Genomic DNA, 12,993 nt, shown 5'->3' on the forward strand with positions numbered 1-12,993 from the left:
TGAGCGCAGAGTGAGACGAATGTATACACAGAAGCATACCAAAAGCAGAAACTATTTTTCAAGGCTTCCAGCATTACCAAGTAAAGTAAATGTTATCATAGTCCGCATGTTACCTAACTGCTTGCTGCTCTGGAATACTTTTTAGCATAAACAAAGTTCCAGCTACTAGGTCATGAGCAAAGATCAGGCTAAAAATAATCTGTATGTAGTCACAGTGAACTAAGTGTCTCTTTAGATTAAGAAGACAAAGGGCTTAAAATACCCTCATAAATTTGTTTTGTTACCTCTGGTTTGATACCAGGAGCATGAGAGGTCCTCCTGCTGAAGTTTAGATTCCAGAACAAAACTCACTGGAAATAAGGTGCTGCTGTGTACATTTAGGAAGTTGATGGTGCACTTTGGACTCCCCAATCATTGGATATAAAAGAAGGGATAGAAGGCATTGTTTTCCATTCTGCCCTGTACATTCACTGCATGCAGCACTGTTTCCATTCCACTGCAGCTCGTCTTCCGTCAAAAATGGCATTATTTGTCTCATTTTCCACTGTAGTAAAATTACCTAACTTATGTAATTTACATAATTAATAATGCAATTTGCCATTATATTATTCTACCCCATTCATTTCAATGCAAAGGAAACATAATGCAAATGATGGCAGGGAGGTAATGTATTATACGTATAATTTGCAGATTGAAAACAACAGCAAGAATGAATACTGATTGCATTCACTGGATTGATTTCCATTCCAGAAATGGGATGAATAAACAAACACTGGCAATTCCTACTCCCATTTCTGTTTCTGTCAGAATTCTGCAATATTCCTATATAGAAGCCACCTCTACCAATGGTCCACAAAGAGACACGTGATCCTATTTAAAAATCTAGACTAGATGACAAATACATCTTTTCACCTGCTAGAACAAACTATCATGAAACATTATGGCTACATTTGAAAGTAACCATTTATTTATTTGTTCCTAGGATTTATAACTTGCACCTTTGTCACCAGATAACATTTCCAGGGCAGCTTAGAAGAGAAAAAGGTTGTTATATAAAAATAATACTGCAATATTAGTTTGTGACACAGCAGCAAAATACAGTGCATAAAAACTTAGCAGAGCATAATAAATGGTCGTTCTCAACAACTTCAAAGAATTAAAAGGCCTGGAAAAATGTTTAAGAAGCCTTTGCCTGGAACTGAAATGCCATCATCATGAGGGCTGGACAAGCTTCCCTGGGGAAGGCATTACAGAGAGTGCAGTGTTTTTCATAATAAGCTGTAGCCCCACATTATTCCCTCTATTTCCAATGTTCAGGCTGTGAGTGTCATTGCTTTTGTAGCCAAAAAGCCACCCATACACAAAAAGATGATGTCAGCAGGCTTGGAGGAGCCCCATACTTTCCAGAAGTACACAAAACCTTTAGAAGAAAACAGTATGTGAGGATTAGGGATGGGGGAGAAATTCCATTCAGTTTGCGTTGAAAGGTGAACCGACCTAATTTGCACTTTCCAAAACAATATGAAAACCGAAACAGAGGCATCCTTCAATATTTGCACTTCTTTGGATTTTGCAATGCAGTTCTCTAGCCATAGGGGTAAAGTGTGCATAAAAATGCACATATTAGTGAAAATAACATGCAAAACTGCAGGGGAAATTGCTTTGCAAGGAAGTGTATCTTAGGCAAAATGGCATACAAACCATTTTAGCAAGAGAAGTTCACGTTAATATGCTGATGAATTTTCATGAGGACTTTTTTTAAAAAAACTACAAACTGATGTGGAAATGTGGGGAACTGAATTTAAGATTTGAAAAATGAGAAACTGAGAGAAGCTGAACTTGACAGATTCCCCCATCCCTAGTGAGGACCCAAAAGAATCTACTGAGAACTGAGTACACTCAGAGGCCATGAAATGCTGACTGACTATTGGTAGAGGGAAAATTCAGGGGTGGAGACTGATTGGAGTGACTGGAATCCTGAACCTACAGCACTCTGTACTGCAACAATATGTTGCAGTATATACACCCTACTCTGCTAGGAAGATTTCCACATGTCTCCCAGACCTTTCCAGTGTGTAGCTTGACTGGACTGCTAGGCAAAATGACAGATGCATTCCCAACCTTTCCCAATGTTACTTTCAAGGCGACCCATCCTTTATGTTGATTCCCAGAGGTAGACGCCAATGAAGAAATATGCAATTATTATTTTCAGAATTACTTTATGTCCCAGTGTTCCCAGGAAGCATGTTGGGAACATATGGTTTTGCTTCTTCCTTCTTCAATCCTTCTTCTTCCTGGCTGAGGACATTTATAAGTAATGCCAGACTACCCATCTTTCTTTACTTTTGTCTGAGTCATCCTCAGGGAAGCCAGAACGTTTGTTTTCTTGACTTGGGGCCACTTCAAATGTTGCATATTTTCTCCTTTACGCATATGAGCCATGTCGATGTAACATGAGAGCCAATTCTTTACTTGTAAGAATATGTCATTCCCGTGTGTGTGTATGTGTGCATGTGTGTGTGCATGTTTATGTGCACATCCCCACACCCCAAGCCCATATTTTGCACCTGGCTTTGCATGGTGGATCAGATCTCAGGGTGTGAGAAAGTTCTATATTATTTTATCATCCTGGACCAAAACCTGCAGTACACCATCAGGCCATCTTATGCATCAATAGTTACGCTGCAGCAAAGGATGGATGAATCTGCCCATTTTGGTTTCTCTCCATGTCTCGGTTTTCCTATCCTAAATTCTGTTCTCCACATTTTAAAAAAAATCCTCATTAAAATTCATCAACGTTTTAGTGGTAAATGTCTCCTAATATACACATTTTTATATGCAGTTTTGACTTAATGTACATATTTTTGCAAGCAATTTCTCCTAATATAATGCATTGTGTATGCTATTTTTTGCTAATGTATGTGTTTTTATGCAAACATTCCCACAACACATGCATTTTTCATACACATTGGTTGGTTGGAGAACAGCATTGCAAATTTCAGAGGATTGCATTCTGGGCTGCATATTGTTTCAGAAAGTGAGAATTCAGTAGTTTCTCATTAAAATGTGAACAAAAACCCTAGCTGTATTATATCAGACATAAGGCAAGCAGTTCCCTCTGCCTGCAGACTGTTCTATTTATTTATTTATTTATTTATTCGATTTCTTAGTCGCTCATCTGGCTGGCTACCAAGCCACTCTGAGCGACGTACAAAGTAAAAAACATATAAAACATCAAAAACACCAAACACTAAGCAAGAAAGCTAAACAATAACATAGAGACTAACTCAGTTACAATAAGGCTTCTCATCTGTATAGTCCAAAAAGTGCGCCTTCAGATGGAAACTCATGATATGAGTCTTCCCACCCTTGCACAAAGACCGGTGTGAGTGAGAGTCCATATGCAAGACCGAAAAACAACACCCCCTCTTGATCTCAGCATCCAACGTCCATTACATTCAGCAGGGGGTTTGGGCGCGGCAAACAAACCCCTTCAAGTCGGACTAACAGGGAAGTTCTCTTCAGAAGCCAACGACAAAGGCATTAAGATGTAAATACTGCCGATATTAAGGGCAAGCAGACAGAGGTCAGATGGTAAGATAGTGGCGGCTGCAGGGGCGCTCCCCCGCCCTCAGCATTCGCCAAAAGATCATCACAACAGCATTGTGTTCCCAGGGACAGGCCGCGGCACCAGACCCGCCAAAAGGCCCCAGCCCCAGCCCAGCTCCAGCTCCAGCCCGGCTCGATGCGACGGCGGCGGCAGCCCGGTGCAGATGAAAGCACCAAGTTGCATCCCGGTCAGGTACGAGGGAGACGGCATAAAGAGGGGAGAGGCTGCCCCGTATTTCCAATATGTTGTAGCCTCCGACAAGGGGCATTTATATAGAAAATTACCCCATAAAAGCCGTCAGTGGTGGAGTTCCCTCGTCCGTAGCTGTTGCACCTCCGCCATTTTAGACTGTTTTCTAGTAGCACAGGGAATAAGGCACTGGTCTCCCAGAGCGCCTCACTTCACATTTCCAGTGCCTTAGACAATAGCATACTCTGCTATGGTCTACTATTACAATAAAATTACTGTACCTTCTTAAACTCTGTCTCCAGCTGCATGCCAAATATCTTGTTGGCAAGTGAGCAAATTATTCTTATTGTGCACAGTGGCATGCGCCAGAATGGAATCTGTCAATCAGAGCAACTGTGTATCTACTTTTCCATTCAACGCTGTCAGCCTAACACTTTTGCCCGGCAACGGAGACCTTCAGGCTGCTTTAGGTACTGACTTTGAAAGTCAGCAACTTAACATCTTGTTCCTTTAGCTCTGGGGTGGGAAGACTATGGGCCTCCAGATGTTGTTGGACACCAACTCCCGTCAACCCCAGTCAACACAGCCAGTGCTCAGGGGTGATGGGGATTGAAGTCCAATAAGATCTGGAAGGCCACAGGTTTCCTACACCTACTCTCGCTCCTGTTTGCAGAGTTCCAATTCAGAGTCTCAGCACGTTTCTAGGGCAGATCCCATACCATACATTTAAAGCACATCCAATGCACATTTAAAGCACATGATTTCCCCCAAACAATCCTGGGAACTGTGGTTTTCCCCTCAAAGAACTCTAAACTACGGTTCCCATGATTCTTTGGGGGGAAGTCATGCACTTTAAATGTGCATTGGATGTGCTTTAAATGTGTAGTGTAGACTTGCCATCCTTGTTGTATACATTTATTCCAGAGGGAGAGATTTCAGTGGGATGAGGAAGATGAGGCAGATATAACCCATTCAGAACTTTGAACAATTAAATGTCGCAGGCTGTGATTTTAGTATATTTTCCGAAAAGAAATTTCCACTGAAACTAAAAGAGGTTTCCTTGCAGGTAAAGTACCAGAGTGCCAGCTTTGTTTTAGTTTGTTTGTTTCAGAAATAGCAATATTAATTTGCTCCTGATTCATTAAGCACTTCTTTATGATTCCACAATTCATGTTGCAGAATGCAAGACCCAGCTGGACATTGTCATTGTTCTTGATGGCTCCAACAGTATTTACCCATGGGAGAGTGTCACTGATTTTTTGGACAGCCTGCTGCAAAATATGGACATAGGCCCCCAACAGACACAGGTATGGCAAAGCACGTATTTTATCCTCTTTGTTTTGGTGGTGGCAGCAAAACAAAATAAGGCAATCCTGAACCTATTTAACTGGAAGTTAGTCTCATTGAACTCAGTGGAACTTATATCTGAGTGGACTTGGATAGGATTACACTGTAAGCTATATAATCAAGGATATTTATGACACAAACAGATAGGGTTCTATCCAACAAAGTTGTCCTATTAGCGCAAAGTCATCCTATTACCTGGGCATGCCCCCAAATCTGTTCTGGGGGTTCCTCCAACCCTCTGCAGCAGACAGGGAAACAAGGAGAGAAAAGTTATGTGCCAAATTCAGAAGTGGAGGGTCCCTGCATGATGGTCACAGCCATGCCCCCTCCCATCTTTTGTTGCTGCTGCTGCTGTTGCTGAGTTGAGAATGAGGTCCTTCCTAATGCCTTCTCCCACAACAAGACGTCCCTAGGCAAAAGCATGAAAGGGGAGCATATCAGCTACTGAGGAGATTCTTCTCAGTGACTCCTTTCACATCCTTTCACTCTGATTGGCTCCAATTAGCAGAAAAGGACAAGGAAGTGTCTCAGAAAACACTTCTCAGTTGCCAACATACTCCCCTTTCATCTGATTTGCTCCTAGGATGCTGGAGACATAGAGACCCTGCTGAGACCCTGCTGCTAAAAAATTAAGGGGTCTTCAACCCCCTGAGACCCCAGATGACTACTACTACTACTTGCTAGTGAGACAACTTTGTTGGCTACAACTCATACTTTCCCAACCCCAGGCCATGGTGCTAAAACAGATGGAAATCCTCCTATAGCTTCTCAGATGGGTCAGACAAGGAATTGTATAGATATCAAAGGTGACAAGAAAAGCCAAAGGTACTGTCAAGAATGCCTGGTTTGAAAGGTTAAAAACTAACATGGTTCTGAGGCAAGGAGTTGTGGGGGGAAACATCTTGCCTGAAATGGGGCCTCTGAGAAGGCCATGAGTTTGCAGTTCTCACAGCTGAAGCTAGTTAATTAGGCTATAAGCAAGAACACCTGCTTGTCAGTGGAGATTGGTTCTTCAAGGCCACTGACCTGGGAAGGTTGGTGAGTGTGTTAGGCATGAAAGCTCCAGAAGGTTTCATCATCAGAAAGCCCCCTGACTGGCTAATTAATTCCTGGCTTTTGCTGAGCATTTTCCCATAAGAACAGGATTCAGACCTTAGCCTTTGTTCCCCAATGGTTGCTGATGCTACCTATATGGGATTCCATATTCTATCTGCTATCCAGGCTATGCATCTCTGGGGAGATGTGGAACCATGAAGTTATTTTGCTGTTTACCTCTACTGTAAGTATAGACTAGGCTAGACAGTTTTGTTATTTTTGTCTGTGACTGTAACTCTGTGTATTTTACCTGGCTCTCGGGTGTGGGTTTTGAGGAAATATTTTGCTGCTATACTTGTGCACTTATATTTTATTTAATAAAGCTACTTCTTATTTACCAGTCTGTGTTCATTTCAGGGGAGATTTGGCTCTAAATCTAGAACCTTGGCCAATTATCCACAGACTACCGTGGATTTGGGTATTTTGGGCTATTTGGGTATTTGGCCTAAAGGCTCCAGGACAAGAAGTGTACCTTTAGCTCTTGTCTTCCAAATCCTTGGCAGGTCTTTTTCCTCACACTTTGGGTTTTCCCTTGGCCCAGAGTGGGTGACCAGGATTAAGGGGTGGTGGCAGTCTACCTACCTTGTAGGGTTGTTGTTGGTTTACTCAGCCCTGGTAAGGAAGGCACAGGTTGTGCCTTGTTGGGATCAATTGCCCTGGCTTTGGGAATTCAGTCCTGGGACTGAACTGGCAGCAGCGGTTCATGACAGGTACGATTTGAAAACAGCCAGATTACAGAAAAATCACTCATCAGAGGGGTGCCTTTGAACATTCACCTAAACCAGAAACTGAAGAAGAGTGAGTGGCCCATCTTGTGCAAAGTAAACAGCATTAATCAGCAAAACCAAAATTGTTTGTTGTGGTTAGAAACTTTTTTCCTTCTATGTCCTGAATCTACTACCAATTTGGTTTTTTTATTGGTTTGTGAAATTCTAATATAACCACAGAGGGACAATGTATCTACTTTCTTTTCTGCAATGTGAACTCACTGCATCTCATTTCCTGTACTGCTCCACAGAGTGCTATATTATTATTATTATTATTATTATTATTATTATCATTATCATTATTATTTCAGCTGCGACACCTTTGCAAAGGCATGTCACTGTTGGGGGCAACCACACTTGAAACATGAACCTCATAGTCATCTTGCTGCAGATGGAAGGATCTACCAATTTCAGTTCTCTCAGTTTCTCATTTATCCAATCTTAAACTAAGTTCTCCACATTTCTGCAACAATATGCAATTTAAAAAACAGGAAAATTAATCAACATTTTAGTGTAAATTTATCCTAATAAACACATTTTGTATGCAGTTTCTCCTATAATGCATTTTTCTATGTTATTTTCACCAATATATGGATTTGTATGCACATTTCCCCCAATATATGCATTTTTATAAACTGTTTGTTTGGAAAACTGCATCGCAAAATTTAAGTGCGAATTTTGAAGGATGGCTGCATTTTGGTTCTCATATCGTTTTGGAAAGCACAAATCTGATAGATTCAGCTTTAAATACAAATGGAATCAAATTTCTCCCCCATCCCTACCCAGGACTCAATAAGATATTTGGTGTGGGGAGGGGAAGTTTCAGGCTTGCAATAAAATAACTATTAAGGATCATACTAACATTTTCTTTTAATAACTGTAGTTTTCATGTTTCATTCCGTTGGAACTGTATAATACCTATTATTATTATTATGTTGTTGTTGTTGTTGTAATAATAAGACATCTGTGCTCCTGTTAACATAGCTTACATTCCTCAGTTCAAATGGCATCAGTCTGTGCCAGTAAACAAAGATGTTCGCACTAAAAAGAGATGGGTTATAAAAGTGGTTGGGAAACACATCTGCAAAACCTAAACTTAAAATGCAAACTGGTCCAGCTATAAAATCATAGGACTAGATAAAAATGGTAAAGGCCTTATTGATCTTCAATCTCTCAGTGTTATGGGGCTTTTAATAATAAATGAGGAAGAAATAAATATGTCAAAACAGGGTGCATTATCACCCCACAGCTGAGTGGAAGAGAATGTACTCAAAATATCAAAGCCAAACATAAACTTGAAATATGCTAATAGAACATCACACAGATCACCTCTAATCAAGAACCTTCCATTACATTAAAGCAAATGGAGAAGAAAAGAAAGGTTCTTGCTGGGTGGTAGTGTAGTTGATATCTATCTTTTTTGGTTTCATGTTTCCTGTACCTGTGAAGTGGATGGGAAATAAAGTGAATCACATGTATAATGTGTATGTTTGAACATGCACACATACAACTGTTCTCTAAAAGTACAAGTGGGCAGCTGCCATAAACAGTGGCTTCCTGCCATGTGTCCATGTGGAGAAGACATCTGTGTATTCATTACAAGTAGGATCTGTTCAAATGTCCTGCATAGAAGAAGCTTCCCATTAGGAAACATTTATGAAGTAGATCTTACCATTTAGATGGCTCGTCTGTCATGAGCAGAAAGCAAGAGGTACCCACTACATGTGCATAGATACTGACATTAGGGCTGTGCACAGTCCTCCAATCCCATTAGGGCCTGATCCAGTGCTTCAGAATGGCTCTGATCTGACCTGGGACAATCTGGGGCTGACCCGATCTCAGTTCAGGGTTTTAAACCCTAATTAAACATGCAGTCAGGGAGGGAAGAAGATGCACACAGACTGCCTGCATGAGTCTCTTACCCCCCCCCCGTTGCCACCAGACCGCCCTCCTGTTGTCAGCCCTGTATTGTTCTAGGTGGACCTGATCCGACCTGGGTTGATCCAGGACCGCGTCAACCCACTTCAGCTGTATCCCAGGTGAACAGCAATTGGCCTGATTCAGTTCAGGACCTGGGATTAAGCTGGAGCTGGTGCACAGCCCTAATAAACACAAAAATGTATGTGGGAACACCCATATGAAGAAGGGCTATAGCTTAGCAAAAGAGCATTTGCCTTGCATAAGAACATAAGAACAAAAGAAGAGCCTGCTGGATCAGGCCAGTGGCCCATCTAGTCCAGCATCCTGTTCTCACAGTGGCCAACCAGGTGCCTGGGGGAAGCCCGCAAGCAGGACCCGAGTGCAAGAACACTCTCCCCTCCTGAGGCTTCCGGCAACTGGTTTTCAGAAGCATGCTGCCTCTGACTAGGGTGGCACAGCACAGCCATCATGGCTAGTAGCCATTGATAGCCCTGTCCTCCATGAATTTGTCTAATCTTCTTTTAAAGCCATCCAAGCTGGTGGCCATTACTGCATCTTGTGGGAGCAAATTCCATAGTTTAACTATGCGCTGAGTAAAGAAGTACTTCCTTTCGTCTGTCCTGAATCTTCCAACATTCAGCTTCTTTGAATGTCCACGAGTTCTAGTATTATGAGAGAGGGAGAAGAACTTTTCTCTATCCACTTTCTCAATGCCATGCATAATTTTATACACTTCTATCATGTCTCCTCTGACCCGCCTTTTCTCTAAACTAAAAAGCCCCAAATGCTGCAACCTTTCCTCGTAAGGGAGTCGCTCCAGCCCCTTGATCATTCTGGTTGCCCTCTTCTGAACCTTTTCCAACTCTATAATATCCTTTTTGAGATGAGGCAACCAGAACTGTACACAGTATTCCAAATGCAGCCGCACCATAGATTTATACAACGGCATTATGATATTGGCTGTTTTATTTTCAATACCTTTCCTAATTATTGCTAGCATGGAATTTGCCTTTTTCACAGCTGCCGCACACTGGGTCGACATTTTCATCGTGCTGTCCACTACAACCCCGAGGTCTCTCTCCTGGTCAGTCACCGCCAGTTCAGACCCCATGAGCGTATATGTGAAATTCAGATTTTTTGCTCCAATATGCATAATTTTACACTTGTTTATATTGAATTGCATTTGCCATTTTTCCGCCCATTCACTCAGTTTGGAGAGGTCTTTTTGGAGCTCTTCGCAATCCCTTTTTGTTTTAACAACCCTGAACAATTTAGTGTCGTCAGCAAACTTGGCCACTTCACTGCTCACTCCTAATTCTAGGTCATTAATGAACAAGTTGAAAAGTACAGGTCCCAATACCGATCCTTGAGGGACTCCACTTTCTACAGCCCTCCGTTGGGAGAACTGTCCGTTTATTCCTACTCTCTGCTTTCTGCTTCTTAACCAATTCCTTATCCACAAGAGGACCTCTCCTCTTATTCCATGACTGCTAAGCTTCCTCAGAAGCCTTTGGTGAGGTACCTTGTCAAATGCTTTTTGAAAGTCTAAGTACACTATGTCCACTGGATCACCTCTATCTATATGCTTGTTGACAATCTCAAAGAATTCTAATAGGTTACTGAGACAGGACTTTCCCTTGCAGAAGCCATGCTGCTTCAGCAAGGCTTGTTCTTCTATGTGCTTAGTTAATCTAGCTTTAATAATACTTTCTACCAGTTTTCCAGGGACAGAAGTTAAGCTAACTGGCCTGTAATTTCCGGGATCCCCTCTGGATCCCTTTTTGAAGATTGGCGTTACATTTGCCACTTTCCAGTCCTCAGGCACGGAGGAGGACCCAAGGGACAAGTTACATATTTTAGTTAGCAGATCAGCAATTTCACATTTGAGTTCTTTGAGAACTCTCGTGTGGATGGCATCCGGGCCCGGTGATTTGTCAGTTTTTATATTGTCCATTAAGCTTAGAACTTCCTCTCTCGTTACCACTATTTGTCTCAGTTCCTCAGAATCCCTTCCTGCAAATGTTAGTTCAGGTTCAGGGATCTGCCCTATATCTTCCACTGTGAAGACAGATGCAAAGAATTTATTTAGCTTCTCTGCAATCTCCTTATCGTTCTTTAGTACACCTTTGACTCCCTTATCATCCAAGGGTCCAATTGTCTCCCTAGATGGTCTCCTGCTTTGAATGTATTTATAGAATGTTTTGTTGTTGGTTTTTATGTTCTTAGCAATGTGCTCCTCAAATTCTTTTTTAGCATTCCTTATTGTCTTCTTGCATTTCTTTTGCCAGAGTTTGTGTTCTTTTTTATTTTCTTCATTCGGACAAGACTTCCATTTTCTGAAGGAAGACTTTTTGCCTCTAAGAGCTTCCTTGACTTTGCTCGTTAACCATGCTGGCATCTTCTTGGCCCTGGCGGTACCTTTTCTGATCTGCGGTATGCACTCCAGTTGAGCTTCTAATATAGTGTTTTTAAACAACTTCCAAGCATTTTCGAGTGATGTGACCCTCTGGACTTTGTTTTTCAGCTTTCTTTTTACCAATCCCCTCATTTTTGTGAAGTTTCCTCTTTTGAAGTCAAATGTGACCGTGTTGGATTTTCTTGGCAATTGGCCAGTTACATGTATGTTTAATTTAATAGCACTGTGGTCACTGCTCCCAATCGGTTCAACAACACTTACATCTCGCACCAGGTCCCAGTCCCCACTGAGGATTAAGTCCAGGGTTGCCGTCCCTCTGGTCGGTTCCATGACCAACTGGTCTAGGGAATAGTCATTTAGAATATCTAGAAACTTTGCTTTTTTGTCATGACTGGAACACATATGCAGCCAGTCTATGTCCGGGTGTCCAGTCTATGCATGCAGGAGGTCCCAATTCATTCCCTGGTACCGTCAGGCTGAGCTGGGAATGTCCCTGTCTGAAACCCTGGACAACTGCTGCAGTCAGTGTAGACATTACTGAGGTAGATGTACCAAAGGCCTGATTCAGTTTAAGACAGCTATTCTGAGTTAGATGTTTGTGTGTGTACATCAGTCCTGTATCTATTTTTTTAAAGTCATTTGACAGGGATATATCCTATGCATTTAGGAGTTGCCTCTTCTACCAAACCAGTGTTCGAGGTGACTCACAAAATAATGATGTACCTGAAATACATGTAGAACTGCAGAGTTTGAAATGAAGGTTTGAAGCAAACTCTAGTAAAGGTGACTAAAGCTGTAATCCAGTACATACTCACCTGGGAACAAGTCCCATTGAACTCAGTGGAGCTTACTTCTGAGTACACGTGTATTAGATTGCAGGGCTGAGAGAAGAATTAGCCCTGGTACAGACATAATGCTACATCATGGTTAGCACTGGGAAAGGAAGAGAAGGCATCCACATGGGGAAATGGAGGGAGAGTGAAGGGGACTGTGGGGCATTCTTCATCATTTAACCATGGGGAAAAGATTAAGACAGTGGTACCTGACCAAAGTGAATACATGAATACATTGATTGGATCTAAACTGAGAAAGCAGCTTATAGAATTGTCTTGTTCTTTGAAGAAAGTCCAAGTATGAGCCAAATCCAAAGGAATATTTGAACAGCCTCTTTCTCAAGGAGGTGGAGTATTGCGAAGTCGTTTTGGAGATGAAACAACAGAGGCGGGTAGCCTCGTTGAATGCGCCATGGCTTACGATAGGACTCTTTTCCAAGTTGTTGGAACAGAGCGGGGCAGGGGATGAGCGGGGAAATGTGATGGAATTTGCTGTCAGGGCTGGCTCCAGGCATGCGGGGGCCTTTGGGCATCAGCTTGCTCTGGCCCCCTGGTGGGTGGGTGGGTGGGTGTGAGCATACACGCACGTGCCCCCCGCACTCCTGCACGGCCCCCTACCTGTCTACAGTAGTCTTTACCATTGCCCTTAATTAAGATGGGGGGGCGCAGTTTCCCTAAGGGGAATGAAGCCTCCGCCGCCATCTTTGTTGATGGCACACATGCGTGCTACACACGCACATCTCTGCCATCAACTAAGATGGTGGCAGCGGCTTCAGTACCTTAGGGAAACTGCAGCCACCATCTTAATTAAGGGCA

At 42.4% G+C, this 12,993-nt stretch overlaps 1 protein-coding gene across 3 annotated transcripts in view; it reads left to right on the forward strand.

Moving 5' to 3' along the window:
* ITGA1 (integrin subunit alpha 1) overlaps positions 1 to 12,993 on the forward strand; it is a 131,542-nt gene that overhangs the window by 45,343 nt on the left and 73,206 nt on the right. For 2 of the 3 annotated variants that reach the window (XM_061617663.1, XM_061617672.1), the window contains one exon: positions 4,979 to 5,106. In XM_061617663.1, coding sequence (XP_061473647.1) covers positions 4,979 to 5,106 — 128 coding nt within the window. Of the gene's footprint in view, positions 1 to 4,978; positions 5,107 to 6,330; positions 6,426 to 12,993 lie in introns of those variants that run through there. The other variant, XM_061617682.1, reaches the window with a different exon arrangement.

Source organism: Rhineura floridana, chromosome 1 (assembly GCF_030035675.1).
Source record: "Rhineura floridana isolate rRhiFlo1 chromosome 1, rRhiFlo1.hap2, whole genome shotgun sequence".
Classification (NCBI taxonomy): Eukaryota; Metazoa; Chordata; class Lepidosauria; order Squamata; family Rhineuridae; genus Rhineura; species Rhineura floridana.